At 42.8% G+C, this 16139-nt stretch overlaps 1 protein-coding gene across 11 annotated transcripts in view; it reads left to right on the forward strand.

Annotated features, from left to right (window-relative positions):
• LOC105484741 (protein phosphatase 1 regulatory subunit 12B) overlaps positions 1-16139 on the forward strand; it is a 238801-nt gene that overhangs the window by 214044 nt on the left and 8618 nt on the right. For 3 of the 11 annotated variants that reach the window (XM_011746644.3, XM_011746647.3, XM_011746660.3), the window contains 3 exons: positions 360-413; positions 1696-1746; positions 13399-15364. In XM_011746644.3, coding sequence (XP_011744946.1) covers positions 360-413; positions 1696-1746; positions 13399-13485 — 192 coding nt within the window. In that variant the 3' untranslated portion in view covers positions 13486-15364. Of the gene's footprint in view, positions 1-359; positions 414-1695; positions 1747-7921; positions 8103-13398; positions 15365-16139 lie in introns of those variants that run through there. The other 8 variants (XM_071078082.1, XM_071078090.1, XM_071078105.1 and 5 more) reach the window with 5 other exon arrangements.

Genomic DNA, 16139 nt, shown 5'->3' on the forward strand with positions numbered 1-16139 from the left:
TGTGATATTACTCATAGAATGAAGAGAGGAGAAGAATGGTGAGATGTAAAATTGTAATTAGCATCGAAGACCTAGAGAGAGAAAGAGAGATTGTGTGTTGTAAGTAATGTCTTTGTAATTTCAGGGAATACTACTACTGCCTTCCCCTCCCCAGAGGGAATCCTGCAAACTTCAGAGAGGTGATAATGTTAGGCCTAGAGATCTATCAGAACCTGCTTGCTGGGGATCCCTGCTATAGGGGAAGTCCAAAGTTTTACTGTTTATTTCTAGATGTCCAGTAGTGAAGCTGAACTAGACTAGGCGTTCTATTGGCCCTGAGACAACTTAAATAACAACTGTTTTCCTTCCATTTGCACCAGCAGAAACAAGAAAAGACCTCTGACCGATCATCAGTGCTGGAGATGGAGAAACGGGTATGTGCATGTCTGTTTCCCCCCCACACCCCGTTTCATCTCTTCTTTCTGACTCTCTCCCACTTTGTTGTTCATGCCAATGGAAAAAGTCCATCTTAAGAAGGAGGGAGTTCTGCCACATTCCATTCCCAGCTTGATGATAAATTCTTTTTGTCTGACTCTAGGCAGTAATTTGATTGCTAGTCCTTTTGATTTCCTCAGATGGTCAGTACTTTCCACATATTTAGCCTTAGGGTGGGAAGGGTCCTTGGAAGGTCATATCATACACTGTTCTGACTGTGGGCAGAACTGCATACACACACAACCTATAAAATTTTGGTTTACTGTAAATCATTGCATACACACACACACACACACATACACAAGTCCAAGGTCTCTTTACCCTTTTCATCACCTTGAACAGAAAGGAAGCTTTCAGTGGGACCCTCTGCCATTTAGGTCTTACGACTTGAAACATGAGCCAACACAGTCTTTCACTCATTTTGACTGGGAGGAGGATTTCTGGTTCAATTACTGATCTCCTCCCAACTGTACTCAGAATATTATTCTGGGATTTTACGTTCTTGGATTGGGAAAATTCAATTAGATTTATTGAGGGACTCTAGCTTTGATTTGGCCCTAGAGATATAATATGTTCCCATCTGTCCTGTTGTTTTCTGTTTAATTTGGAAAGTAGCTAAATTTTACATTTTATTCCTTTGGCCTGTAACCAAACCTCCTTGGTATCCCATCTGATCAAAAACTCCTCATTGGGTTTAGGCTAAACCAAGAGTCAGTTGCTGGGAAAGAGAAATGGAGTGGGAGAGGAGCAACTACAGGGGGAGGGAAGAAACTAGGGGGAGAGATGCTGTTTCTTAGACAATGATGTCTACTTCCCCGCTCACCATCTGCTCTCCATCATGAAAGAAAGAAGATAATGATGTCTTTTGATCATAGAGAGCAAGGGCCCTAGTCACTTGCAGACATTTGAAATTCTATGAAATCTTCAACCTGCACAGAGTAACTGAATGTCCTGGTCTGTTTGCATATTAGCAAGTTGCTTCTCCATGTATCTACTGATTTTATGATAGGAGATTTAGATAATGTGATTTTTATCAGTGAGGTAGCTCCATCTCACAAATGGCAGGATCAGATAGTGCTCAGATCTCCTGCGTAAGGTTTGCCTGAGTCAGTAGACAAACCTTTGACCATGAATCTGCTGATCACACAGCAGCTGGGAGGCAGCATTTTTACTCCCTTCTGAATTCAATAAATGTTCAACAGTCTCATTGTTCCAAAACAGGAGAGGCGAGCCTTGGAGCGCAAAATGTCAGAAATGGAGGAAGAAATGAAGGTATGAAAAGATTTTCTTCCTCTTTGTATGCCTATTCTCTGAATGCCTGCCAAGACTGGATATTTGAGCATAGGCCTGCCCCCTCCAGATTTCACTACAAACGCAATACCTGCAAGAAGAAATGATGTGTAAAAAAGTGAGCATCTCTCTTCAGCCATTTTGTAGGCTCTCTCAGCTCACACAACATCCATTGAGGCCACCTTAAAGGCGTTCTAGGAAAAAATGCTGCCTTTGGTTTAAGGAGAGATCTTGGCAGGCTTGAAACAAACTTGAGTTGAACTTTTAAGGCTTTTCAAGCAGTATCTTTGCCCTCTAGAGGAGAAATGAAAGACTAGAACAAGTTCTCCAGCTCTGGGAACCTCCCATTAGGTGTCTGGGGAAGCCTGAGCATGGCCATAAGCTTTCCTCCCTGGTGCCCCTCCCAGCCCATCCCTTTGCTGGGAAGAACACAGTTTGAATCATTCTGCAACAGAATAAAAATGTATTCACATATTGATTTCCTGCCCCAGTCCATTTCCTCTGAAATATTCAGGGATGCTTGGCACTCTCCCACCGGAGTAAGCTCATGCCACCAGATACACCTCACAGCTCACTACTTTCCTTTCTCTCCTCACCATGACCTGCAGTGACCATCACCTCTATTAGCCACTTTAATGGACGACTGCCATCCTGGGCAGTTTTGAGTGCTAAGAACTGGAAATCTACCCAAAGGAGTCAATTTGCTGCCATGGGAGGCAGTGAGGCAGTGGGAGGGGAGGAGGGTGAAAGGGGGAAGATGGATACAGAGCTGCAGGGAATATAGAGCTGGTCAGGGTAGCCACCTGGAGATGATTTTGAAACATCTGATTCCTGCAGTGCATGATGCCACATGCCCATAATCACTTATCACCTGCTCAGCATTTTTCTTTCTTCAGGCATCTTATTTTACCAGATACATGATGCCAAGCATTCATTTGGTGAGACATGTTTCTTCAGCTAGGAAGCTGAAGCACTGGGATAGTATTAGGCAGATCCCCAAATGTCTTTCTATGAGCAAGCATCCCTAGTATGCAATTTGGGAGAGACGTTTATTGTTCCAGTGGCCTAAATGGATTGGTTATTTGTTGGAAAAAAAAAAAAAAAAACTTTTTAAGATCCGTTGAGGTTTTAGTTTACACCAGATCCAGTGCTCATAATCAATCCTGTTACTCTATAATTCCAGAATGAAGGAGAAATCTTGAGCCTTGCCCCTGCATTTCCTACCACTATCCCAAGGCTGTAACTGTAACATTCACATAGAATTATAAGCAATACCTGCTTGTATCTCAAACATTTTAAATCTTCCAAGTTGATTCAAAGCAGCAAGAAATAGAAATCATAAGTAATTGATTCTCCTGAAATGGTGGAACAGTATGCCCTAGCACCTAAACTTCTCCATCTTGTGATTTTTTTCAGACACACCTTACTACCACACAGAAGTATTCTCTCCCACTTAGAGCAGTGACTTATTAGAGATAACCAGTTCTTTTAATTTTTAAGAGATGGAGTCTCGCTATGTTGCCCTGGACTTGAACTCCTGGGCTCAAACGATCCTCCCATCTCATCCTGCCGAGTAGCTGGGACTACAGGCACATGCCGCCACACTCAGCTGAGCTAACCGTTTCTTCACGAGTGAATATCCACAGCTCCTTGTTGCATGGAGGCTTCTCCATTTTTTTTTTTTTTTTTTTTTTTTTTTTTTTGAGACGGAGTCTCGCTCTGCTGCCCAGGCTGGAGTGCAGTGGCCGGATCTCAGCTCACTGCAAGCTCCGCCTCCCGGGTTCACGCCATTCTCCTGCCTCAGCCTCCCGAGTAGTTGGGACTACAGGCGCCCGCCACCGCGCCCGGCTAGTTTTTTGTATTTTTTAGTAGAGATGGGGTTTCACCATGTTAGCCAGGATGGTCTCGATCTCCTGACCTCGTGATCCGCCCGTCTCGGCCTCCCAAAGTGCTAGGATTACAGGCTTGAGCCACCGCGCCCGGCCGCTTCTCCATTTTTGAAACCTCCTGAGTTATACCATCTGTACTCTGCTGTTAGGCAGCTGTCAGTGTTGCTTATTAAGAAATGGCCTAAATGCTGATCTAGAGCATATAATTGAGGCCAAAGCTAGAGCCTTCCAAGGAGTACCTGGGAGCCCAAAGCCAGCCTCCACCCACCAGTCATGGGGCTCTGTGTCACATCCAAGCAGACCCACACACAATAATCCAGAAAGTGGTCAAATTAGAGAAATTGAGGCCCTTTCTTATTTCTGTTCCAATTCTAAATTGGGAATTATGGAAGCCCCTTCAGTGGTTCTAGTTGCTCTCAATTCTGTAGGTTGAGATAGGCTTACATTTTTTCTCTGTCTCTTTATATTATCAGTCTATGATTTCCTCAACTAGATCATGAGTTACTTCGTTTCCTCAAGAGATTATAACATATGAAAGTGTTTGCTTTCCCCAGCCATAAGCCATTTGCCAGCAACTCTAAAATCAATTATTTAAATTATCAAGTGGAGCCAGATCATGAATGTTTAGTCCCCAAACCAATAGGTAAGCTGTTTTGAGACTGATTTTTTTTCTTTTTCTTTTTATTTTATTTTATTTTATTTTATTTTGAGATGGAGCCTCATTCTGTAACCCAAACCTGAGTGCAGTGGCTCAGTGTTGGCTTACTGCAACCTTTGCCTCTAGGCAGATTCAATTGCTCAAGCAATTCTCCTGTCTCAACCTCCCAAGGAGCTGGGACTAGAGGTGTGTGCCACCACACCCAGTTAATTTTTTTGTATTTTTAGTAGAGACAGGGTTTTACCATGTTGCCCTGGGTGGTCTCGAACTGCTGAGCTCAGGTGATCCACCTGCCTTGGCCTCCCAAAGTGCTGTGATTACAGGCGTGAGCCACCACGCCCGGCCAAGACTGACGTTTTTTTAGTTAAAACATTCACTGATTCAGTCAGTCAGTGTCCATTATTCTCCATTATCCATTACAGAGCCAAATGAAGAAGAAATGCCTGTAAACTCTAAAGCCCCTAAACACTGCTCAAATCAAAGCCCAATGCCAGATTTGCAGCTCGTCCAGCACCCCCTAGAGGACTAAGGGGGAGAAGCATCTGTGCCTTTGCATTCTCACCAGTTTTATGTTTCTGTCTGTACCTACTTGAAGGCAAAACCTTCAAAGACACAGATATATAAATATAAAATTGGTATCACTGGCCCTAAATGAGTCGAAGAAAATACTTGTTTAGCTATCAAGCTCTTCATTCAGACTATGGTTTATGGTGACCAACATTGCTAGAGTGATTAATGGCCAAAATCTCTCTGTACTAGGCAAACAAAGGTACAGGTGACTTTCTTGCTGAACTGGGACCCAGTAGAGCTTGGGGCCAGTTGGTCATGTTTGTTGCATGTTCATTTTGTACAGATGCTCAATCCTCCTTGGAGCAATCAGTAGGGAACAGTAGAGGGGGCTAATATCCAGTGAACCCTTAAAAATACAGTAGGTTACTCAAGGAAAGAAAGTGACTTCAGTCCTATTTTTCTAACTCTACCAAATAAAGTACAAAGGCCAGGTGAAATGGGCGAACCATGAGATGGGCTAACCCAGATGTATATGCGGCTCTGTGGTTATGAGGTGTGTTGTATCTTTCTTGACTTTTATTGGAAAGGTAAGTATTTATGAATTCTTGTCAGGAGAAACTCCACCCAGATCCTCGATTGGAGTAGGATTATATGCCAACTTCTGACAGGTGTGCATGTCAGTGTGAGCTGTGCCAGGCCTGCACCTGGTCTTGGCCCACATCAGATGTGATTACTTCCCTACTGCATCCTCCATTCAGCATCAGCCTCCTTGTCAGATCTCCCCTTCCTTTCCTAGGTCCTTGCATGAGAGGGACCCAGCAACCAATTCCCTTTTAGATTGATCCTGGAATTTTTATTTTTATTTGGAAAGATGACTAGCTGACCCTGCTCCTTAGCCCTGCCCTTGCCCATTCTGTGCTGGGCCCTGCCCCTTCTCCTCTCCTCCTTGCCTTGCCTTGTTTTCAATACTGCTTCCCATAGAACATTCCTCCAGATTGTTTCCTGCATCTCTCCCTCATGCTTGATAACTTCCAAAGTCTTTCACCTTGATCTGCTTATACTCACTTGTTAAATTGAGTCACTTTCATCATTCATGTCTTTAATGTTATTCCCTGGGAGGCAAGTACCACTTCATACAATGACAATTGTTTGACAATGATTATATTGAAAGCTTTGTTCCAGTGTCAACATCAAAGAAGGGTGAGAGCCAGGGACTTTCCATTGGTTTTTAAATTTGGTCCCTGCCCATTGCTTTAATCTTTTCCATATGCTGTACCATGATCTCCCTCCTCTATCCTCACCATGGCCAAGATGCTTACAGTGAGCAAAGAAGATTGCCCAGTCCTCACCCTCCAATGGCTACATGAGACAGTTTGGCTAGCCTACCTTTATTCCAAGGTGGTCATTCTTTCTCTTTGGGAAAAGAGAGATTCAGCAGTTTGTCTCTGCTTGTTTTTCCTTTTCACTGTTTTTCCCCTTCATGCTACCATTCATTTTCTTGCTTCTTCACTCCCAAACAACTATAACTCCACTAATCTTTCATTTCTATCCTTCCCACTTATAGATATGAGAGACTTTTCTCTGATACCTGGCCACCTTTCTGTAGTCATTATAACCCACAGGATTGTCCATCCTCATACATGAAACCCTATTTGCATAAAAAATCATTATTCTCCTCCCAAAGAGTTGATGGTCTCAGTTTCGGGGCAGTGCAGATGACTACTTAGGAAGGACAGTAGCAGAGTCGGCAGGCCTTTGATATAATTCCATTTATTAAAGTCTTTAAATGTCTTATGGAATATGGGGTATCAGGAAGAATGTCTGTGGACTGGTTATTCTGTTCCACTTGCAACACTGACAGACAGACAGGGCTGGACTAGCACATTGGTCCAACTAGTTTCATTATCATTGGACATTTATGATTTCTCCAGCTTTTTTGCACAGCTATAATTTCCAGAGTATGAGTCTGTTTATGAACACCTTTAAGCAGCTCCCAAACTGCTTGAACTGAGACAAAGAAAGCACAGTTAGCTGTGAATTTAGTGATGCATATAATCATATAGCAGGTCAGAGACAGGTTAGCAGTTATTGGATCCTGAAACAATCTCTCTGGACTGCAGAGGAAAACTAGCAGGGTTAATGAAGCTTCCTACAAAGCAGGTTAGAGGACGATCCAGAGAGCTGACAGTTCTTTCTTATTTGGGTATGTGTCACTTTAACCTTCTAAACAGTACATGCCCTGGCCAAAAAAAAAAAAAAAAAAGTGCTTAAATAATAGGCCTCTCTTTTATTTTCCTTGTTTTATTTTTTTTAAATAAGTGAGGCCAAGTGCAGTGGCCCACACCTGTAATCCTAGCACTTTGGGAGGCTAAGGCAGGAGGATTGCTTGACCTCAGGAATTTGGGACCAGCTTGGGCTACATGGCGAACTCCTGTCTCTACAAAAAATATAAAAATTAGCCATGTATGGTGGTGCATGCCTGTAGTCCCAGCTACTTTAGGAGGCTGAGGTGGGAAGATGGCTTAAGCCTGGGAGGCAGATGTTTCAGTTTTGTGCCACTGCACTCCAGCTGATGTGACAGAGTCGGACCCTATCTCAGATAAATAAACAAACAAAGTGAGGGTAAGGAGCTGAGTATGGGGGGAAGGTTAGAGGAAGGGAGAGAGAAAGGGGCAGCAGCTAGATTTAAGAACACACCAAGTCCTCATCTCTAATCTCAGTCATGATGAAGGGTCCCTGAAGTTATGCCTCAACCATGTCAATTTGGTTCAGAAGGCTCCAAACCACATGCTGGGCTTTCATTCTCAAAAGCAATCCATATGTGCCTTTTGAGAGCCTGGCGGTTATATTCATATGGCATATTTAGATCTTAGCCAAGAATCAGACACAGCTCTCCTTCCCTGTTGCTTTTCTCCATCATCCTTCCACCTGCCCCCCATTTGCTCCATGACTGCTGCCTTTCTCATTTCCTTTCTTGCATGCAAATTAAAAACAAAAACAAAAAGTCACGTGATTTCTTTGTCCTACTTTTCTCTCCTCTGGTCTGTCTTGTCTCTCTCTGTCTTGTCTGTCTGTCCTTTTCATGTCTCACTCTCTACAGAACCTCCACCAGCTAAAACAGATTCAAACCTTGAAGCAGATGAACGAGCAACTGCAGGCTGAGAACAGGGCCCTGACCCGAGTGGTGGCCAGACTCTCGGAGTCCGTCGAGTCCTCGGACACCCAGGAGCTCTAGTTCTTGTCCCTCCTCTCCAACTCACTTCCCTCCTCCACTACTCCAGGCAGGTTCAGTCTTCTTGTTAGTCCCAGAAGCTCTGTGCTCATCCCCTCCATCCGAGCCTCCATATGCAGGTTCCTGTAAGGCTTGTTTATCTGCAGATGGAAGCAGCCAGGACTGAGATCATAGAATGGGACTTAACAGCCTAGGTCAAGGGAGGCAGTGAGACCTCAACTGGGCTACCAGTATATTCATTTGGTAAGGTCACCACATTACCTTCTCTTCCCCTAGAGACTGAGTATGAATTTGTTCACTCAGCTACATATAGGTATACACAGTATGTGCATATACCTATGTACATACACATGTACATATTTCATTGACAGGGTCATTGCCAAATGGAGATTGATCTTTCTTAGACAATAGTAACCCAAGTGCAACCCGCTCCCCTGGAGCAGTTGGGGTTGGGCCTTGGGTAACCAACGTCAGGGGCTCTCAGTCTTGGCTGCAAGAAACATCTAGGAGCTTTTAACATATACCTATGGGTATATTTTAAACATATACATAGCTTTTAACGTATACACATAGGGATGTCTGGGTCCATCCCCAAATAATCAATGGTCTGGGTTGAGACCCAGGCATCAGTGTTTTTTCAAAGCTCTCCTGTTGATTCTTTGTACAACCATGGTTAAGAATCATAACCCTTTGGATACCAGACGGTCCTCATGGGTGACAACATTACTGATGGAGAGGACTAAAACTCAAGGTTGGAACTGTTCCTGCCCAGCTCCACTACCAGCAAAAACACTCTCCATCCCACTATTCAAGCATAATTGGATAAGCATTCTTTGCCTCCTTCTGCGGTAGTCTTTGCTTTCTTCTCCCTCCTTAGGAGGCATATCTCTCATTCCTGTCACAAATCTTTGGGCCCTAGAGATGTGCCCCTCCCTGTCCTTAGTGTGTGGGCTGTGAGGCAGATCACAGCCTATATAAATGAGACCCTCATGGAGCCAGGCCCTCCCTAATGGGGCCAGCTTTGCAAAGGAGATGGCAGGCAGTGGAGCAGAGATCAGAGATTTATTTTCAACTGAGAACCAAAACTGTGCTTGGCAAACTAGAGCCTTTCCCTGGCTATGGATCTGAAAGACAAGCTCACAGACAACTGGTTTTTCTGTCTCAAGATGGTATGATGGGGTCACCACTCCTCTGAGATGAATTTTTAATTGTCAGCAGCAACCTAATTAGTCCTGGCCAGAGCCTGTTCTTTCTTTCAGCCTATTTGCTTTTGCCTTCAGGGTTAGTAGCTGGCAACTAATATCCACTAGAACTGAATCACCCGAATTATCATAGGACTGAGCTAATATCCCGCTGTAGATGCTGTCATAGGCAGAAAAAAAATTGAAAGGGAAGTCCTACTATGGCCTGGCTGTAAGCAGCCACTGTTAGGTCCAGACTCCATGCTTTAACGTTAGCCTCAAGATTCCTGGAAATTTTTACTTAGGGCAAACTAGGGACCCCCCCCAAAAAAAATGTCCCAGTTATTTTTAGTATCCCTTTGTTGCAAGATCGTATAGGATATGGGGCAAAACTAGATCTCATGCTTTCAGTAGTTAATAACCTTAACAGTTGTCATTTATTAAGGCCTGTGCTGAATACTTTATATAGTTTTTCTCATTTTTTCTCCAAAACCATTATTGTAAAAATGAAAAAAAAAACTGAGTCACAGATTAAATAACTTGTCCAAGGTCACTCCGAGAGTAAGTGATAGAACCAAAATTCAAACCAAACATGTCAGGTTCCAGAGTGCAAACTTTTCACCACTGTAATATAAGCTGTCTGCATATTTGGCACAGTTTTCACCATTTGTTAAGCATACGGCCCAAACAATGCGAGAAGGATCTATTGAGCGACTACACTGTGCCCCCGGTATTACAGCTGAGGGAGGAAGGGCAGCATTCTGCTTTCTCAGCACTGTGACTTCCTTGTCAAAGCCTAACTTCTGAAGAGCCATTTACCTACCAAAAGATTTTGCTGCCGTGAAGAAAGCCATTGCCTGGTATATGACCATAGCAAGGGTTAGCAAACTGTGACCCACCAGTATGGCCCATAAGCCATACAAATAGTCAAAAAAAGAAATCAAAAGAAGAATAATATTTTACAACATATGAACACAAACATTATATGGAATTCAAATTTCAATGTCCAAAATAAAAGTTTTATTGGAACTGAACCATACTCCTTTGTTTACATATTATCGTTATGTCTGTGGGTGCTTTTGTGCTACAACAGCAGAGCTGAAGAGTAGCAACAGAGACTGTTTGACCTGCAAATCCTAAGATACTTGTTGTCTGGCATTTTACAAAAAAAGCTTGCCGATTCTTGCCAGAAGGAAGGATGAGATAACTAAGCCAAACTGGCAGTGCAATCGAGAGATTTTGCTCTACCTTTTTTTTTTTTTTTTTAATAGTTCCCTGGAAAAATCATCTTATCTCAGCATGTAGAGCAAACCACTTACCAACAAAATACCAGAGGGAACTCCCTTCCCACTTTCCTTGTAGTTAAAAGCAAGACAGCTCATGTAAGACTCATCCTGAGTCCCTCTCAACCTATGGCTAACCTTGCCCTATGTCTCTGAAGCTTTAGGACCCCTATAGCCCCTTCCTCTTTAACACATTCCTCAAAGACTGTAAGAAGTAATAGTTGAGAAATGTGTACTTAATTTTATTTGCCCAGGGTATCTTTAACACCAAATTGTGGTAAGCTCGGAACTTACAAATTAAGAAACAAAGATCCAGAGATTTAAAATGATAAAGCTTTGTTAAACTTCATACTTATATCGTACTTTCACATATGTTCTTATTTAACCATTATTTAACTTCAAGTGGATATCAGATAACACTATTCATTTCCCCCTCCTCTGAGTTTGAACTTTGTGAGGCTTTCGCCTTGCCTTGATTTCTACATTCCACCTCTTACACTTTTTGCCACTCCCTTTAGATGTCAATTGTAGCATGTTGCAGCTGCAAAACTGCCTTGTCCAAATTTTTTTTCAAGGAATTGAGTTCTTAATGTGGAAATAAATCACTAAAACTCTACAAGACTCTACAAGTTGTTTATACATTTTTTAAGGCAGCTCAGTTCTGATTTGATGAGCTGCTAAGCAGGGAAATGTAATCCATTGCCATATATAGCTTCTTCCTACCTATGGAATCCTATTATGGAAATGTGGCTTTCACAGTCTCACTTATACCCAAGCTGCAGCCCCAGGATGGGGCATTAAAGAGCAGATTGAACACGGAAACATGAGGCCACCCTGGATTTTTTCTAAAAATCTCATTGAAATGAGTTTCCAAGCATTCAATCTGGTAGACAAGGCTACAGGGATAGAGGAATGAAGGAGAGGGCAGCCAGACCTGCTTTGATTAAATCAGAGGTAGGAGACCAGGGTCAAAGGACTGCAACTTTATTTTTATATTTTCTGGATCAGAGTCTTCTTAATGAAGTTTGCAGATTATTTGCCTGCCCTCCCACAGTCATGAGAAGACTCACAGTGATTGTAGGAACACTCAATATCACAAAGCTGAGTATGTATGTCAACACACTTCCACATCTGTTACCTCCTGTGAGCCTCGTAGAGTCCCTACCGTAGGAGAGAGTAGGACAGGGACTGTTGTTCTTATAGAAGTACAAAAATAGAAATGCAGAGAAGGTGAGTGATCTGCCTAAAGTAATAGATCACTAGTGACAAAGACAATGCTGGAATTTCAGTTTCTAGGCGTCAAACATTTTTGGTGTTTTGTTTTCCATCCCACGTGTAATAAAAGAAGGATCTTTGGAGTCAGGCACATTGGGATTCAGTATTAGCTTTGCTGGGTGCCTTGAACTAGTTCTGGCACTTTTCATTTCCTCATTTGTAGAAATCGGGATAACAACTGTGTCATAGTCTCATGAGGCACTAGGGAGACCCTCTAGCACAGTGCCGTCCACATTATAGATATTCTGTAATTTTCCTTTTATTTCCCTGATACAAATTATGTATCTGTGATGCATATTTGTGTACATACACATATATTTATATAATTTAACCTGTATATTCCCTGAGAGATCAAGGAAACAGATTATATTCCTTAAGGCACAGTTAGATCTCCTAAGTGGTTAATAGCAGAGCCAGAGCTAGAACTAAATAGGCCTCATAACACCTCAGCCCAGGTACCCTTTACTGGGGGCATTACCTGCCCCTGGGGTCCTGTAAGTTTAAATGACTAGTCAAAGGACACCTGTATTGAACAGATACAAATGTAGCTTTCTGTAGCCTGCATAGTGGTGATACATTTACCCGCTGTCCTAAATCGCTCTTGCTGCCAGTGGGACCCACACATAAACTGTACCCTTATCAACATCCCATTAGGATTTTTCAGATGCACAGTGTACTTGTCAAAAGTGCCTGATCATGTAACAAAGACTTGGACTTCCAGGATGGGACTTGAGGCTATTAGTTTTCCTTTTTTTCACAAGTTAGACAACAGTATGTGTAATGTTCCAAGATGGCAGAACTGATAAAATTGAGTTTCTACTCCCTCCCCTGCCTGACAAGCATCTATTTCTGTGAATTACAATGCCATCCCCTAAAACTGCTGATAAGGCCTCTGGCTATCCTTTGGTGACTGTCAGTGGGGAGCTTTGGCAAGGATTAAATACATGCCTAGTGTTCACTGTGCCTGACAGCTCTGTGACTGTAAGTTTTCTGAGTTTTAATGATTGAAAGTGGATATGTATAGTATGGCCAGTGAGAATTTGGAGGATTATTCACTGAAGGCACCAAGTGGAGGACCCTTAAATCATCTTGTGCATATGGCAGGAAAGCTGAGTGCTGCCTCTGTGGCCTTTGCTCTTGTTTTTGATGAGATGTGAAGCAGTATCCTCCTTTAACTCTTCTAGTTGACCACCACCCCCTTTCTGAATTCTTTCCCTATGTCCTCACTAGCCCATTTTGGCTCTCTCCCCAATTTCTTTAGACTAGGGATGAGTTTAAGGGCAGGAGAAATTGAAAGTGGTTACTGATTCAATAGAATGAAAGGATATACAGTGTGAAATGTGAGGTCTGCCTATGAAGAAATAAGATATTACTGCTAAATATGCCAGCTCAAAAGATGGAGGGGCTATAATCTCCCTGAAGATTAACAATACCAACTCAATAAATAGGAAGATTGAAAGGAATTTTATCCCTGGGACAAGGGACCATGAGACACATTGTCTCAAAAGGCCCTGATCACCAGGTTGGCCTGGCCTGGTCAGGGAGGGCAAAGGAGGATCCTGCCAGGCTCTAACTCACCTTTCCCTTTCCCTCTGTCACCCTACAGGTGTTAACAGAACTGAAATCCGACAACCAGAGGCTGAAAGATGAAAATGGTGCCCTCATCAGAGTCATCAGCAAACTGTCCAAATAGGCTAGGCTCCAGATTTATGAGGAAACAAAGGGACAGTATTTGCTGCCCCCACCCCTCTTTTCCAGTCCTTGCCTTCCAACCAAAAGAAATGGATGTTTTGGTGGAAGGACACTTCTTTCTAACACCCTCTTCAGTCACCTCTATACACTTTACATTTTCTCTGCACTTTCAATGCCCTGTTCTTCCAAAACCCCTATCCCAAGTTTTATGACAGTTTCAATTGAAGCATGATTGTGATAATTCGAGCCATCTGGAGAATGCTCTGGGGAGTACACTAGGCTCAGCTGTGGACCCCTCAACTTCCTGCTGCTCAGCTACTTTGTCCACATTGGATTTGGTCCAAACATGTAAGGCTTCTATCCAAATCAGTATCCTTCAGCTTTTTACATTGACCCAGTGTCCTCTGATATAGGTGAGTCTTGTGGTAGCCACTCCAGGATCCTGATTGGGGTGCCAAGAGAAACAGCAGGATGTTGAATTGATCATCAGATGGCCTCCAGAGCTGTTAGCATCCAAGGTGACAGTGACTGCATTGAGGTGCTCTATTCTTCTTCACCTCTCAGGAACTTTTATTTTTTCTATCAACACCCAGTAATCTCCCTAACTAGTTTTAACCTTTATTCCTCCCTCATACCTAGCCCTTTCCTCAAGGCTCAAATGGCCCTGGCTTCATTTATTCCTTTCCTTTCTATCCTTTTATTTTTTTCCCTCCCCCACCCCCTCACTCAATGGTATAAAAGCTAGGACAGAGCACCTGACCTCAGTTGTCTTTGGCTGTTGTGGGGAATCATTATTCTGGAGACAAGAAAATCATCACTCTGGTGCCTTGGTGGCAGCACCACTGCCCTGAAAGCTAGACTATGGCATAAGTGTCAGCTCATTGTTTTCATCTCCCACTTTCCCCTTCAAAGTGATTTTCTTTATAAGAAAATCTGGCTCTGAATACCCCATTCTGCCTCACTTCCTTGACCTTGTTTTCCTCTCTTCGCTCTGACACCTGCTTCTAATGAGAAATGAAGTCAGTGCAGGGAGGAATGAGAGGTGGGGAGGGGAGATTGTTGGGAGATGGACTAGGAAGTGGAAGCAGGCTGGAAAGACATATGGTGAAGGTCAAGTATCTGAGGCCACTTGCAACATTGTGGCAAAGAAGGTAGAAGATAGCAGCCCACTGGACTGTGAGAATAGTGGTGAATTTGATTATTTCCAGTGGTTAGATTTAGCGGAGAGATTTACTTTCTTGGAAATTAATAGGGAAATGGCACTTAATAGAGGTTTAATGGAATGAAGTACTTTCAACCCATTGATGAGAGTCATGGAAGTTTAGAGTGGCAAGGCCCAGAGGTCATTAGGTCCAGCTTTCTATTATTGTGTCACAGGGATCCCTGCTACCACAGTTTTGACCCATGGGCATGGTCAGGTAGCCTCTGGTGGCTATGCATTTATTACTCAAAAGTTGGGCAACTCTAATCGAGAGAGTTTTTCCTGATATCAGCTGAAGTCTGCCTGTGGATTCTCCTTTTAGTCCAGATCTACTATCTGCAACTCTTTAACAGCTCTTCAGATATGTGCAGTGGGTGGTCTCCCCCTCAGTCTTACTTTGAGCTGCTGTTACCCTAGTCCTTTCAGTCATTCCTCATATGGCATGCTTTTCTTACCTGTCACATCTTGGCCATCCTCCTCTAGACAAAACCAGCCTTTAAAATATCATGCCCAGGCCTGGAAAGAATACTCTACACATCCAGTGCAAAATTAAACCATTAGTTCTTGATGATAACCTAGCATTAATACTTACAGTATTTTCCTTTTGTAGGAGCTTTATCCCTTGGTTCACTTGAGTGTGCAAGTCATTAAATCCTCATCATTTTAGGGTTACCAATGATATTCAGTGTTTAGAGTGGTTCATTCCCTTAACATACACTACCTCTGCCTGTTGATTCCTTTCCTGACATGACGTGTAGCTGTCCATGGCCCTCCCTCTGAAACATCACATGCTCTTTAAACTAGAAGCTGTAATTCAAGATCCCAATTCCATAACAGGAGATATGTTTCCTCTGACAAAACCCCATTTTTAGAGTATATAAAATTCTGTCTTCCATTTCCAACCATTTTTCAAGAGAAGCTGCTACTATCTTGGGACTTTGGATTATCATGGGAGTACTGTAAGTTCAGTTCTCAGGGAATGCTAAATTAGAGTAATAAGTTTTATATCTTTCACTATAAGCATTTCCTTCATTCTGGGAGAGGAAATCAACATAAGGTGTTGACTTATTGATTATCCTGGAACATTTTGAATATTGGGGAAGGAAGATGATACTGCTTTCTCAAGAAAAGAAAATTGGATTATTGGGAATACATCTTGACCCTTTTCCACTCAATAGACCAGGGAAAGGGGTTACAGAGAGTCCCCTCAGATCTGTTTGTGCCTTTCAAAAGCACTGGGGGCAGATTCTCAAAACTCTTAGATTGGTGTTGCACCCCTGCCACTTCACATGGCCCTTTCATGTTAAAGCTGACTTTTCTTGCCAGAAAGTTTTCCTTGTGACAAGAAATTTGCAAGCTTTTCAATCTCAGGAATACCGGATTCTATGGCCAGGAACTCATGAAAGTAAGTGTAAACTGTCCTAGGTAATTTCAGGTACTTTCTCTTACGCATT

The sequence above is a fragment of the Macaca nemestrina genome, chromosome 1, assembly GCF_043159975.1.
Source record: "Macaca nemestrina isolate mMacNem1 chromosome 1, mMacNem.hap1, whole genome shotgun sequence".
Lineage (NCBI taxonomy): Eukaryota > Metazoa > Chordata > Mammalia > Primates > Cercopithecidae > Macaca > Macaca nemestrina.